Consider the following 15972-nt stretch of genomic DNA (forward strand, 5'->3'; position numbering starts at 1 on the left):
CATGGGCTTAGAAACGGAGACGAGACTGCTTCACGTGAACTTCAGCTCTTTATTTACAGCATGATAACAGAGACAAAACCCCGGATAGCGGCCGCCCTTTTATAGAGTGAACTGCTATCCGGATGACCAATGGATGTTGTTATAGGGTTTGAACCTCGTCCAATGGGACTCGCCTGCCAACAGCCAGTCAGATTGCTCGGAATTAACCAATCATAACTTGCCATTATATGGGCCAATAGGAAGTGCAGGATTACGATCCTGCTATGCAAATGAATCTTTATTAATTACATTTCTTTAGTTCACAACACCCCTCCCCGTGGGTTCCGTTTGACGGCCGTGGTGACGTAATCACGCAGGTATGCAGGTCGTTTTACCTGCCTAGTTGATTTCCGCTGTTCCACCGGTTTTTGTTTAAAGTTTGGTTCGTGGAACGCAAGGCTCGTTTCGCCCGGGTTGATTCCGCGACACTATCAGAGTCCCTTAAGTCCATTCCTGGATCGGGCGGGCATGTTTCCGCTATGGTGTTCCTCTGCGGGAGGATGCCCCCAATCCCGGACCTTCTTCAGGTGACGCGAGCACTCGGTTTAGTGGCCGTCTGTCCTCAATTACGCTGTCGTCTATGCGGTCTTCGTCCCTCGGTATTACCTCCCCTGAGTTTGGAAGTCCGGGGTCGCGGATATTTGGTTGTAAACGAGATCGAAGTTGGTCTATGTGGCGTTTCCATATCTTGCCGTCTGTCGCCTTAAGGCGGTAAGATCTAGGGACAGTGAGGTAGACTACGGTGGCTGGGACCCACAACGGTTCGCCGGAAAGGTTTTTGCGTAGACCAAGTCACCTTCCTTCAGCTGGGGTCTTCTTGGTGACACTATGGGGGTAATGTGTTGTAGTAAGAGTATTTTGTTCAATCTAGCGTCGATGTCCCCGGATCCATTTTTTGGAGTGTCTTTTTAAGGAATTGGACCATCCGTTCAGCCCTTCTGTTTGCCGCAGGGTGAGCCGGCGAAGTTAAGGCATGGCGGATGCCCCGGTCCGCCAAGTATTGTTCAAAGGTGAGGGCCGTGAACTGGGGTCCGTTGTCGGAAACTAGAACGTCTGGGAAACCGTGTGTTGCAAATAATCTATCTAGTTTTTAATAACAGAGTCAGTAGTTGTGCTTTTCATCTTGTGGATTTCGAGCCAGTTGGAGTAGGCATCCACGGTTAGGAGAAAAGTGTGTCCTTTCGTGGGTCCCGTGAAATCAATGTGGATGCGGGACCACGGGCCTCGAGGCGTTCCCATTCAGTGGGGTTGCTCTTGGTGGGGCGTTGCTGACTTCTTGGCAGTTTCTACACGTGGTAACCCAGGCTTCAATTTGTTTATCGATGCCTGGCCACCACGCGTAGCTTCGAGCAAGAGCCTTCATGCGGACGATGCCCAGATGTCCTTCGTGCAGGGTTTGCAACACGAGTCGCTGTCTCTCTGGCACAACGACTCTATCTCCCCATAGGATGCAGCCCTTCTGGGAGAATAGTTCCGTTTGCCGGTGCTTGAACGGCGCAAAGTGGCGGGGTTTCTTCGACTGGCCACCCGCGTTCGACCCAACTGAGAACTTTTGCGAGGATAGCGTCCCGCTTTTGTGTCGGTTAGTGGCGGCGAGTTGAGGGTTTCAATTTGCAGCGTATTGAGGGTCGGAGCTGGGTCGCTGATGGGTTCCGGAAGTGGGGAACGGCTCAACGCGCCAGCGTGGGAATGGCTTTCCTGGGCGATGCTGCAGTACGTAGTTGTAGGCTGCTAGGAATTCTGACCAGCGAGTCATTCTAGGTGACAATATATGCAGCGTTGGTTTATCACCTGCTAAAATGCCAAGTAAAGGCTTGTGGTCTGTGACTAGAGTAAAGGGCCGTCCGTAAACATATTCGTGAAATCGTTTCACGGCCAATACAATAGCAAGAGCCTCTTTGTCAAGTTGGCTATAGTTTCGTTCAGCCTTTGATAACGTGCGGGAAAAGTAAGCAATAGGAGCCTCATTCCCGTTTGGTAACACGTGGCTCAAAATTGCTCCAAACCCAAACGGTGACGCATCGGACGTAATGTTTAATGGCAAAGTCTCATTGTACTGCATTAGCACAGCGTCGGAAGTTAATAAGTCTTTCACCTTTCTGAAAGAGTGTTCTTCTCTGTGACCCCAAACCCAAATAGCTTTCTTGTCGAGAAGTCGATGTAAGGGTTCGGCTACTGTTGCCTTGTGAGGCAAGAAGATGTTGTAAAAATTGATGAGTCCCAAGAAGGCCTGGAGATCAGCCTTACTTTTAGGTCTTGGAGCGTTTTTAATTGCTTTGAGTTTGGTCTCGGTGGGGTGAATCCCTTGTTTATCGAGGAGATACCCAAGAAATTCCACCCGCTCAGTACACAGTTGACACTTATTTTTTTTCACCTTGAGGCCGGCGTCTTTGAATCTATGTAGAACTAGTTTGAGACGCCGTTCGAGCTCTTCTTTATTCGGGCAGCAATTAAAACGTCATCAAAATATGGCACAACCCCTTTTATGCCTTGCAAAAGTCTCTCCATTAGACTCTGAAATATCCCGGGGCTACACTCACTCCGAACTGGAGTCTGTTGCATTTAAAGGCACCTCGGTGCGTAACAATAGTCTGTGCCTCTGCGGTTTCCGTATCAATGGGTAGTTGTTGATACGCTTGTGCTAAGTCTAACTTTGCGAAGATCTTCCCGCCCCCAGGGAGTGGAGAAGATGTTGAACCACCGGCACCATATAAGCGCTCTGTTGGAGTGCGTGGTTCAGGTGGCGCGGTAGTCTCCACAAATTCTGATCGACCCATCCGGTTTGATGGGGGTTACGATTGAGGTTTCCCATCGGGCATGGTCAATAGGCTCCAACACCCCTTGGGCTATTAACTTATCAAGTTGCTCGTCGATCTTGGGTTTAAGGGCGAATGGTACCCGACGAGGCTTAAGGCGGATAGGGGCTACTTCTGGGTTGAGGCTAAATGATATAGGGGTCCCTTTGTACTTGCCTAAGTTGTCCGAAAAGACGTCCTGGAATTCTTGGACGATGCCTTCTTCCCAATCGTTGCTCGGCATGGTGAATACCGGCTAATTCAATCCCTAGTGGGGCGAACTATTGTAGGCCTAGCAAGTGGGCGGTTGCCATCGACAACAGTCAATGGGAGCGTTGCACTACGATTTTTGAAAGTTACTCGGACTTGAGTCAAGTCGGTGACTGGAATCGTGTTCCCCTGGTAATCCCTGAGGACGATCCTCTGAGTGCTGAGATCCTGACGACGGATGGCCGGGATGAGTTGTTTGAGGGTCTTCCAGGAGACCATCGAGAGGGGACGACCGAATCGACTTCCATTTGGCACGGTTGGTTTTCTATGGCGACTCTCACCGGATTTTCTGTGCGTCTAGTAGCGAAGCGTGGCCGATGGTTGTCGCTTGGTGTGCCTCTTCCCGTTTTGCTTGAAGAGCCGGTGCCCTGTTTCTGTAGGAGTGGTTGTTTTCTTGGTTACCCAAGCGATGCCGGTTTACAAGAATGTTTCTTGCGGTTTGTCGGAGGTTGTTCTCCTTCGGTTCGGGTTGGACTCTCTCTTGCTTCTGCAGGCCCGTGCGATGTGGCCTCTCTTCCCACAGGCGTGGCAGAGTGCATAGCGGAATTTGCAGTTGCTTCTCTTATGGTGGGCTCCACAACTTTTGCAGAGTGCGTAGCGGAATTTACATTTGTGCGGAGTCCTTAGAGTTCGTGGACTTTGATTGCCCAGAATCCTGATGACTTCTTCTTCATTACTCTCCGGCTTGCGATTCTTTGTTGCCGGAAACTTTTCTAAACCCGGTGAAGTGTCACGGGCGAGTTGACGGGCGCGCCTTCGAGCAGCCAACTTCCTGGTTTCTTCTGCTGCAGTAGCATAGGTGACGGCCTTTGGAAAGCTGACGTTGTCTTTCTCCATAGGCCTTCTGCGCCCGTGTCGTGCATCTAATCCCAGAACTGGGCAGCTATGGTTTTTCTGTTGGTCCCTCTGGTAATATTCGCCTTCGGCCAGTGTTGATGCAGTGGATGCATAATGAGCCCGAAGGAGGGGTGCGAGGTGTCCCAACCCATTTCTTTTACTTCAGCCGGTTTTGCGAGTGCTTTAGCCACCGAATACGGCAGGCCCGCAGTAAGTCAGAAACACTGCTCTTTTCTTGCTGGTGGAAACGCCCTCTAAATTGTTGGTTTCCAAGAATATCTGGAACGATCCATATACGACTCCCAGTCTTCTTTTCTGGGTTAAAGGAGCGGGTGGTGTAGAGCCGCCGAACATCCTGCCGATGTAGGTGCGCTCTCAGCCACGTGCTTGATTGGTGCTCTGTGGGGTTTAGCCAGCTCTATTGTCTCCGTATCCCACCCTCGTCGCCAGTGATACGTATGAGGCATGGGCTTAGAAACGGAGACGAGACTGCTTCACGTGAACTTCAGCTCTTTATTTACAGCATGATAACAGAGACAAAAACCCCGGATAGCGGCTGCCCTTTTATAGAGTGAACTGCTATCCGGATGACCAATGGATGTTGTTACAGGGTTTGAACCTCGTCCAATGGGACTCGCCCGCCAACAGCCAGTCAGATTGCTCGAATTAACCAATCATAACTTGCCATTATATGGGCCAATAGGAAGTGCAGGATTACGATCCTGCTATGCAAATGAATCTTTATTAATTATATTTCTTTAGTTCACAACATATACATTGCAAGGTGACTTGCCCATCTGGTGCAAAAGTTGCAGGTATTGTGAGATGTTTAGAAAAAGTACTGGGCTGTGGTCATATTAGCACCAATTATATAGAGAAATGTAGTTACCAAACCCTGGAAACCAAATTTAGTTTGCTAGATAGCAGATGACATTCAAGATTGCCAAGATGGCATTTTGAAAAAAAGCTACTTTTTTGATGAGTAGGGCCAACTAGACAAGCAGAGTTTAGGGATCTCAGCCTTTGGATAATACAGCAACATCAGGCAGAGGAATACTGTATAGATTTATTAGGCACTGGAGAATATTTTAGCACAAGTGAAACTTATAGAAAAGACATCTACTCAAACTGAAGTTGGAAACATTTCCTGGTGCAAAAAACTGGCAGAGTAATTTTTAAACCAATTCTTAAGGGAATACTGACAGCTGCTAGACAGCATTTGGTTCAGGACGGTACAGATATTTCACGCTATCAGAGACCAGTGCTAGAAGTAGGTTAATGAGTGATTGTGTCAATTGGGAGATGAAAGGGAGACAAAAGGATCCAAACTTTGTCAAGGACCCTGGAGTACTCATCTCAAATGATCTAAGTGCTAAAGCCCACTGTAACTACATAGCCAAAAAGGCATTAAGAGTTGTTAATCTAATCCTACGTAGCTTCTTCTCTGGTAATATCACAACTAGAGCATACAAAACATTCGCTAAACCAATACTCGAATACAGCTCATCTGTCTGGAACCCACATTATGTATCTGATATTAACACAATTGAGAAAGTCCAGAAATATTTCACAAGAAGAGTTCTCCACTCCTCTACTCATTGCAGAATACCTTATGCCACCAGACTTGAAACTCTAGACCTAGAAAACCTAGAACTACGCCACCTTCAGTCTGATCTAATTATAGTATATAAAATCATACATTGCAATGTCCTACCTGCAAATGAATACTTCAGCTTTAATCATAACAATACAAGAGCACACAATAGATACAAACTCAAGGTTAACCGCACCAAACTTGACTGCAGAAAATACGACTTCAGCATCAGAGTTGTCAATGTTTGGAATACTCTACCTGAGTCTGTGGTTTCTTCCCCAAACCCCAAAAACTTTAACCTTAGACTGTCTACTATTGACCTCACCCCCTTCCTAAGAGGCCTGCATAAGCGCACCAATTGTGCCTACCATCCCTGTCCTATTGTTTTTTTATTTTTCTTATAAGAATCTATCTCATGTATTCAAAACTATATTTATTCTTATACCTGTATCTTGTAAGCAATTGACAAATCAAATAAATATTAAAAAATGCTGTGAAAAAGGTTCATGCTAAAATGTGAAAAATATGTGACATACTGGTATTTGTGTGTTAGTGCTACCAGCTTGTAAATTGGATTTTGAACAAAATAGGTATAGTGAGTATAACTGAAACTTGCTGGAGTGGGGAAAATTAATGGGCTATAGTCATTCCTAGATGGAAGCTTTATAGTGAAGACAAAAGTAGGGTCATTTTGGAAGGTTTTCCTCTTTATATCAAGGAAAATACCTAACTACTAGGAAAAACAAACAAACCCATATTTGTCCATAAAATCACAATCTGGTCACAGTGTTCTTTGTAAAATCATACAGTATTAGGCCACAGTATCCATTGGTTCTAAAAGTTCAAATATAAAGCTTCATCCCTCATGTATGTAGATGCAGTATCATCACACATATTCAGAAGGGGCAGAATGTGCTCCAGAATATTGTAATGAGAAATTCCCAATGTGACAAGAGCTTTAAAAAGATCTCTTAAATTAAGTGAATGTTGAACCGAATGGTAGATATAAATTAAATTTTATTTTCTTATTCTCTTTTTATTTCAAATTAAATTTTAGTATATAATTTTATCAAGGATTTTGATTGCAGTAATAAAAACTAATAGAAATTAAACTTAAAAAAGAATAGTAAGAAAGAAAAATGTGAGTAAAAAAGAACAGAAAGGATATTATGAAGAAAAAGAAAAGTACATAGATGATTTCCAATTTTCATTGCAGAAATATAAACAAATTTAGTAATCTTTCACCCCTATAAGGTTACAGATATATCTTCATCCCACATCTCATCCTTTTATAAGCAAATCCAATAAACATTTTTTGTCTTCAGCAAAAAGTCGGTAAAGAGTTGCCAGTACTTTGCAAAAAAAAAAGTGTCATTTTAACTATGACCGAATAAATCAGCTTTATATTCTTTCCTTTTACTTCTAAGTCTTAATCTTTGGTCCATTGAAGTATTGTAGGATTTGGTTTTGTCTTCAGTTCGTCTTTATCCTATTACTCAGACTTCTTCAGTCCACTTCTCTAGATCTAATAAGAAAACATTTCATCTGTATTTCCCCTTTAGTCTTTAAAACTCCAGTCAGGTTTTTTTTGTGTGTGTGTATATCCAATAAAGCATACTTTTCTAAATAATTTTCTTGATCTGTCATTTGTAGTTGCACCTTGAGTACTTTCTCTGCCTTGTCAAACAAAATTTGTTCCATATCTGTTATTTTCTCGTTAACATCTTTTGGACATGATCTGTTCATATAAATCAGATATCATTGCTGACACTATTGATTGTGTAGTTACTAATTTCTGGCTCCATTTTTCAAAGATCTCCATTAATATTTCTGATATAACATTTTGGGTCATTTTGTAAGTCTTAGTTAACCAACACCAAAAGTAGGCTTTTAATTCCCCCCCACACACACACCTTCTACACAGAATGCTGAAGATTTTTTTTAATGGCAAGACTAGATCTTATCGTTTTCATTCAGATCCATGATTCAGTCCCTACCATCTCTATTTTAAAAAGCACAAAGAGTAGAAGCATTTAAAAAGATCTCAGAGGGCTATTAGAAACTGAGCTAGGCAAAATAGAAAGTGGTAGAATATATTAGAATAGGCAATATTGTGTCGTAGGTCAAAAGAATTTAAATTTTGAAAGCAACCATGGGCAGTCCTACATAATGGCTAGTGCAGAACATCATCTCATAAAAAATAGCTACCACAATCATAAAATGCTTACTTACTGAAAACTATCATTGGGGCAAATCTCTTAAGACATAGTTTTTTAACTACAGGTTTTTATGAATGATGACTGAAATGGGATAAAGAAGGCTGTCACGTAGACTATAAGAATAATTGTAGATAAAGCCTAGCTCATGCTTAATTTCTAGGAAATGTCCATGCTATTTTATTACTTTTTCCAGGACTTCCTTTTTTTCTGTATTTCTTCATTATTATTTATTACACATTTATATATGCATTTTTCTTGTTATTTTCCAGGCTAATCTTCATCCCTGGCATTTCTCATCCAAGAAGCTTCTTCAGCTCTGACTGAATAGTTGGGAATTGAAAGATTTATATTCCTTGCAGACAGCTGGTCACTTGCATTCTTTTAGAGTTGCTGAGGCCACTTGGAGGTTTACTTGTGTCCTCAGAGTCACCTGAATAGTACAAATGGGTGTGGAGCCTTTTTGGAACTGCTGAAAGGACTATGTTGTACATTGGAGATAGATGATGTCATATCTATCCATCCACCTTTGGGATGATCAGGTTTGACTCTTCGTCCTTTTTGAGGTTAGCCTAATGTTAGGAATATAAGTCACCTAGCAGTGATTTGGGTTGGACAATATATAAACCAGGATAGACATTTTAATACTGTCTCTTTAAGAGCAATTAGATGTGGTTTCTCAAACAGCCATAAGATAGAGCCAGAAACCTGGTTTGTCTTAGTCTTAGTCTCAGAAGAAAGTGTGAGTGTATTTCTGTTTCTTTCTGTTGGAGAGTTTTGCCGTTTCTTCTAACTGACTGCTATTCATGGATTTGATATAAGTCTGATACACTGGACTTTGTTATTGGATTATCTCTGGATTGAAAACTGACTGATCTTACCTGTGTATGATTTTGGACTGCCTATTTTGAACTTTGCTTAAACTTTCTGGAAGTAAAAACCTACATTTACTGTACAGTGTATCTGTGTACTGTGTGTGTATTATTCAAACACTACTCTCAAATACGTCTCCCTTTATGCGCTCATTCTCCTAACGGGGAATTACCTCAACACCTAGTAAGTCAGATATGATTCTAGGTGTAGATGAATAGACATCAGTTTTCTAAGTTGAATCAAGTGTCAGCCCTGGAGCTATTTTCCTTGGCGTCTTCAGGGCTGCCACAGTGGTGGCTGGGTGAGCTGTGGGAACGAGAGAGGGGAGGTAGAGATAACCTGGGCCTTGCAACCAAAATAAAATTCTTTTCCTCTGAGAACCAAGGACATTCCCACCAGGTTTGAAGAAGTGGGGTGTGAGTGTGGATGAACTTTGGACTGTGACCTGATTGGGCCATGTGATGGTCTGAAGGGGCAGGAGGAGGAAAATTGTAACTTTTTACTAAGTGGAAACCCAAGGGATTTTAGATTTGGGTTTCCCCAGATGTGCCAATATGACATGCCTAATAAATCTGTGCTTTGAGGAAGTCTGCCTTGGAGTTTTGATTCCATTGGGGGTGTTATTTGGAACCCTAACATTAAGTATAAAGTATAGGGATTATCCAAACAAGCTGAACTCCACCTTCTAGTCTCTTTGGTGTTCTCTATAATTTTGGTTTACCTTTATTTTTCTGTGGTGAACTGGACACTTAAACAAAGCAGTAATTTTTTTAACTAATAACAATTTTCACTTTGTAAGAAATTCCTATGGAGCCTATGCAGCTTCGAACACAAGAAAGATTCTTATAAAGAGGATGGTAAAGATTTGCTTGCAACATGGTGGTTTTTATTTCATTATAAACAGATAAAAAAAAGTGTGGTTGTACAGGGAACCTGAAGGAGATCTACTGCAGTGTAATGATTAAGATGTTAGACTAGGAGTCAGGAAATACAAGTTCTACTCCATCCATCACCATGAAATGACTTTAGACTAATTACTGTCTTTAAATCCAACTTAATTCCCAGGACTGTGCTGGTCAATGACCATCATTGTGGAAACCCAAAGATATGAGAAGACTATTTTTTTAAAATTTAAGCGATTGTTAGATAACAGGTATAAGTATAAACATGGTTATGAATACATGAAATGGATATGAATAAGAAAAAAAAGAAACAATAGGACAGGGACGGTAGGCATGTTGGTGCGCTTATGCACACCCCATATGTGTGTGTGTGTGTGTGTGTGTGTATGTATGTGTATGTATATATATGTTTTTGTAGATTTTCACAGGTACAGGTATGTAAGTCTAGGTGTATACATACGTACATACATACATACATACATACATACATACATACATAATATAATATATCACTATATTGTGACTGATACAAAAGCATAAGAAAACACTAAAAAGAAACTCAAAATGTTTCCCTGGGGTGTAGGAAGGGGATAAAGGGAAACAAAACCAGGGTTTTGACATTCTGTTACTACAGTTTAGATCAGTAAACTTCCAGTCATTCTGGAGGAGTCTGTTTCCTGACCTGGCTTACCTAAAATGGCTGACAATGGTAAAGATTTATTTGATTTGAGATTTGTTAAAAAGAAAAGAGTTGTTTAAAAAAGTTATTAAAAAGAGATTGAAAAATTAAAGAAGGATTACTATTTATGACATCTTGAGTTCCTGGATGTATAATGTTGAATATAGATATTAATTAATTCATACATTTAATAATTAATTTATCAAAGGAAGTTCCTGCAGTCCCATAGATGTATATACCATTCGCATTATCTATACTCAGTGCATCACGTATGTTCTTGTAGACACATTTATTCAAAGCTCCTATTATGGTTTCCCCCTACTACTACTGCAATACTGCAGATACTGGTAAGCACTATAGTCTCCTTTTCATTCAAGTTAGGTGTCTACATAATGAATTTGTTAATTTTTCATGTTAATGTATGTGACAAAATTACATATATAACTGCAGCTTATTTTTTCTTTTGGGTTTTTTTTTCCTGTAGTTTTGTTTTGGACACCCCTTTTCCAGGAAAGAATCCACTGAAATAATCATCTCCTTTTAACAACCCCATAATCCCTTGTGGGATAGAGTCTGAGTAACTGAATGGAGCTGAGTGTTTGCTGGCTGGATGCCCTTCCTGTTGCTAATGCAGAACTTTGTTCTGTGCCTAGAGCTGTGATGGCGAACCTATGGCATGCGTGCCACAGGTGGCACGCAGAGCCATTTGTGTGGGCATGCGAGCCCCAGCCAAACTTACCTGCACTGCACGTGCGTGCCTCCCAGCTGATTTTCAACCCGCTTGAGGCCATTTTCACCCTCCCGGAAGCTTGAGGGAAGCCTCTGCAACCTCGGGAGGCCAAAAAAATGGGCCTTCCGGAAATACCAGAAGTGCTGAAATGGGCCCGTTTTCAGCATTCTGAGGCTCCAGAGGCTTCCCTTGAGCCTCCAGGAGGGTGAAAACAGCCTCTCCCAGACTCCAGAAGCCCTCTGGAGGCTGAAAACAGGCATTTCCGGTATTTCCAGAAGGCCCATTTTTCAGCCTCCAAAGGCTGCAGAGGCTTTTCTCGAGCCTCCGGGAGGGTGAAAACGGCCTCAAAAGGGCCAAAAATCAGCTTCGAGGCATGCACTTTGCAGTACAGGTAAGGGGCAGGTGGAGGTGTTGCACACACATGTGCAGGGGACGCAGGGCACATTGAATTGTGGGTGCCAGCACATGCATGCTTTCAGCACACCACAACAAAAAGGTTTGCCATCACTGGCCTAGAGAGAGAAATATCTGCCTCTATCTAGGATCAAACTCACAGCCTCCTGATTAAGAGGTGAGAACTCCATCTCTTGGCCACCACATCAAATGTGTGCCTTTATTATCGAAGTTTAATTGAAACTGATCCCATCAACCTGGAACGTTGTGGGGAGTTTCAGTTCTTAGTTTTGGCTTCCAAGAGACTAATTCCACAAGTCGCTCTCTGCACAAATTAAACACTGACCATGGTTTATAAAATGTAGATTAGCCAGGACTTCCGATTTGAGCTTCTTCAGCAACAGACCGAAACCTCATCTCTGTGAGGCTTCGATCCATGCTCGCCGCTGGAGCGCCCCGAGCTGGCTGGTTTCGGGGCTAAGCCACCCCGTAGAGGTGGTGAAGAGGTGGGAGACTGCCAGCAGGGTTGAGGAGAACCGCATCTCTCCTCCCCAGCTGGCCATTACTCCCTTTCCTGAAGGTGGTTGCAGCGGTGGTCAGAAATGGCCACCACAAAGAAGAACTCGACCAGAAAAGAATGTGCAGGAGGAAGATAAGAAGAGAAAGTTTTAGTTGACCGGGTCAAACAGCAAAAGCAACAAATAAGGTACCCTGGAATTGAAACTGTTAAAAAACAATAACATTGTTCCCTAAGAAGATTTTTAAGCTGCAAAGGAGAGAGAAAAGGGAAAAGATTTGGTTTTCTCCTTTTCCTATACTGACAGCTAAGAGATTTAAGCAAGAAATTGGAAAAAAATCCACTTTGACATCAATAGGTATTTAATGCTGAAAATAAAAAGTCAAAGGGATAATAAAGATTTCTGGATAATTAAAAGCTTTTGAAAACAGGAAAGGAGAGAGGAAGAATAAAAGGGCAGGATCTGGAAGGGAGGAGACTGCCTGGAATTAAAAAAGAACTTACAGCAAAATCTCAACAAGACTTCCAAAAGATACATTCTAACTGAAATTTCGCAACAAAAACCCCAGGAAGAGAAAGTCGAAAAAGAAATAAGAAGATATAACTCGGGACTATCTGGATTACTTGATGATTTCTGGATTCTTGGTTATTGTTTTGAATGACTAAAATCAATCGGGTGGTTGTTTAAATTTTTTTAAAATGGCTCCCATTTTAGCTGAACTGAAAATGGAACTTAAAAAGTACAAAGAAGATGCACAAGAAGGGAGAGGTTCTTTTGGCTTCGTATTTCAGTTTTTAGAAATGGAGATTTGGAATTAGAGAAACAACAAGAAATGCCTGCAGAACAAGAAGATCGCAACAAAGAAGAAGTCATCTTTAATGAACAAGTAATTTTAGATGGGGGGAAAAAAGGAAAGGGGAGAAAGAGATTGGAAAGTTTAAGATTGGGAAAAACAACTCCAAGAAAAAATAGAGTGAAAAATAAGTATAAAATCAGAAAGCAACAGAAGAGGGAAATGCAGAAGAGAGAATTAGAACTAGAGAGACAAGGGGGTAAAAAGGGGAGGGAGAAGATGAGAGGGAAGAAAGAAAGGAAAAGAAGTTATAAAGGACAGAAGCAAAATATAGAGAAACAGGGTCTATTTAGAGATAATGGGTTGAAAACTTAATGGAAAAAGGGATTCTGCAAAGGTACATAAGATAGTATGGTTATATTAGAAGCAGAAATAATTTTATAAAATATGAAACAATGTATGATTAAAATGTCTGATAAAATAGCTATCGTAATTCAGTGGAATGCTTGTCAATAAATAAATGTAACAAAAAGTATATTTAATGATTTATAAAACATATGTGAAGAGAAATAAGGGAAAAATTAGTTATGGAGATTATATGTGTTTTTAAGGAAGTATGATATTTAATTGAAAAGAAGTGTTAAAGATGTTATGGTTTTAATGATTATTAATGATAGAACTGAACTGGAATGGAATGAGGGTTTATAATTACATATATTTACAATCTTTCTTTTTTTTTTTAAAGAATATAGTGTGTATTATAAGAATGTGCCAAGCAGAATTCAATTGGAAGTTATGTATTATGTATTATATTGAAGGTCATAAACTTAAGGTATATATTGAAGTTTAAATAAGAGTTGAATGGATGTAATTAAAAGATATAAAGGTGTCATACTCCAATTAGTAACTACAGGAGAAAATTTGTTTAATGAGAAAAGATAATATGAAATTGAAACAGAACAGACAAAAGTATAAATATAATGATTTGAATTGAGATGAGAATCAAAATAAAATTGAGAAAATTAAAAGAGGGGAAAAACTATATAGAAAATGTAAAATAGTATAAGATATGGAATAGAATACAAAAAACAGCATGAAATTGAGTTTTGTGTCTGTATAAAGAAGTTCAACCCGGGACCATGCTATTTTCAAAAAAGATGTTTTACTTGTATTTTGTGTGTGAAAACCCAAATAAAACTTTATTTTAAAAAATGTAGATTAGCCGTTTATCTTGTAAAGTTATTAAATATTGCTTTTAACAGTAGAGATACTCATTGCAATTTTTTTGTTGTGTATGATGTAAAAATGTGCCTCAGTGTTGCAGAATCAAAAAGCAAGATGGATAAAGCCAAGAAGGAACTGACAAACTCTTTGGGAAGAAGTCCATATCCCCCATATCCCAATAGCCAAAGAGCAGACTCTACTCCAGGAACCAGCTCAACTCCAGTGGATGCTTCCTACAGACCATTCAATAAGAAATATTCAGTGGTGAAAGAACGTGGATTTTATTCTGATGTCCTAACACCTGGTGCTTCAGATCTCTTGGGCGTAAGTATATAGAATCTCACTTTTCTTCTTATACAAAAGGTACTCATACAGGTAGTCCTCAACTTACAGCAGTTTGTTTAGTGACCATTCAAAGTTACAACAGCACTGAAAATAGTGACATGACCATTTTTCACACTTATGACCATTGTAGCATCCCTGTGATCATGTGATTTATATTAGGGTGCTTGACAATTGACTCATATTTATGATGGTTGCAGTGTCCCAGAGTCATGTCATTCCCTTTTTGCAACCTTCTGACAAGCAAAGGCGATGGGGAAGCCAGATTCAGTTAACTGTGTTACTAACTGAACAACTGCAGTGATTCACTTAACAAATGTGGCAAGAAAAGTCTTAAAATGGAGCAAAACTCACTTAACACATTTCTCACTTAGCAACATAAATTTTGGTTTCAATTGTGGTCGTAAGTTGAGGACTACCTGTATTAAATAAATGGATGGATGGAATAGGATGGAATAGGATAGGATAGGATAGATTAGATTAGATTAGATTAGATTAGATTAGTTTAGTTTAGACAGACAGACAGACAGACAGACAGACAGACAGACAAAAGGTACTTTGGAGCAGGTAGAGAAATAAATAGCACGTCTGCAATTTCTTACAGTAAACAATAGTTTTCTTGGAATTGCACAGCAACTAGAGAGAACAGCCATAGAAACCTGGGAATATATGAAGCTATTTTAAGGTGTTGCAGATAGCTGTTAGGTGAATGCCCCTGTGTGTTCTTCAAACACTTTTTGGCCTTGAATCTGAAGCACTGCACAGCACGAGCAAATATATAAATTATGGTTCTATTTCATCAATAGGAGTAATTGCTGATTTTCTAGTTTCATTCTTTGCCCAGTTTCTATCTTCCTTCCCTTCAAGCTATTCTTAATTTGGATGGGAAGATGGAAAAAAAGATTGTTTTCAGTTCTCTTCTAATTTCTAAGGAGAGAAATTGCCACTTGTGAAAGAAAGTAGCAGTCTCTATTCAATAGTATCTCAGATGCTTTCATAATTAGCTTGGCTTTCCCATGATTGTTATACAAGGGCACCCCATATGTTGTAATTCTGTCTTCAACTGATTTTCTTCAATAAAATTTAAGAGCTTAAATTAAGTTTTAATAATTAAAGTGAGAAAGACTAGAAAAGGGAAAGCAGAATAGAAACACATGTAAAAATTGATTTATAATATCAGAGGTAAAAGAAAAATTCTGCTTTATGCTTATTGGAGGTCATTATAGATATAGTATGATTCACAAACTGTACCAGAAGCTGTATTTTTAAAAAAATCAGTGGATTGTATCCAAATGTGTCCGTTAGATATTTTAATTCTCAATAATTTCTGCAAAAGATTGTGCAGCTGGGGAAATATGATGTTTGTATGTGTCATACTGAGGATTGGAAATATGATGCTTCTTATGTTTATATTTATCCAAAAACTCAGTACAGATTGAAACAAATGCAGGTTCACAAGTGATTATTTTCTGAACTAAAAGTTACACTCACCCATACATTCATGCATCCATGAGTATCTATTTCACTTAAACTCAGACAGGGATCTGGCAGATTAAGCTGGTACTGGTAATAGTTTTCTTTGCTAGACTTACTCACCATAGAGTCTAGTTTGCCTTGCTAGATTTGAATTCCAGCAGAACTGAGTAAGGATATCCATTGTGCATAGTACCTGGTCCTTTATGATGGATCCAAAATGCTACCGTTTCACCACAGTTGAGTAATTCCACTTGCTGCCTTTCTTTCTTTCTTTTTTTAAAATTTTTTATT

The 15972-nt window shown here is 40.3% G+C and overlaps 1 protein-coding gene across 1 annotated transcript in view; it reads left to right on the forward strand.

The window, feature by feature from the left end:
• Positions 1-15972, forward strand: part of DNAH1 (dynein axonemal heavy chain 1) — a 225215-nt gene that overhangs the window by 39066 nt on the left and 170177 nt on the right. The window contains exon 2 of the mRNA XM_087954929.1: positions 13956-14187. Within this exon, the coding sequence (XP_087811055.1) occupies positions 13978-14187 (210 nt within the window). The 5' untranslated portion in view covers positions 13956-13977. The remainder of the gene's footprint in view (positions 1-13955; positions 14188-15972) is intronic.

Source organism: Notechis scutatus, chromosome 2 (assembly GCF_049901735.1).
Source record: "Notechis scutatus isolate UNSWTSFEM ecotype Mainland chromosome 2, rNotScu1.2, whole genome shotgun sequence".
NCBI classification, from domain to species: domain Eukaryota; kingdom Metazoa; phylum Chordata; class Lepidosauria; order Squamata; family Elapidae; genus Notechis; species Notechis scutatus.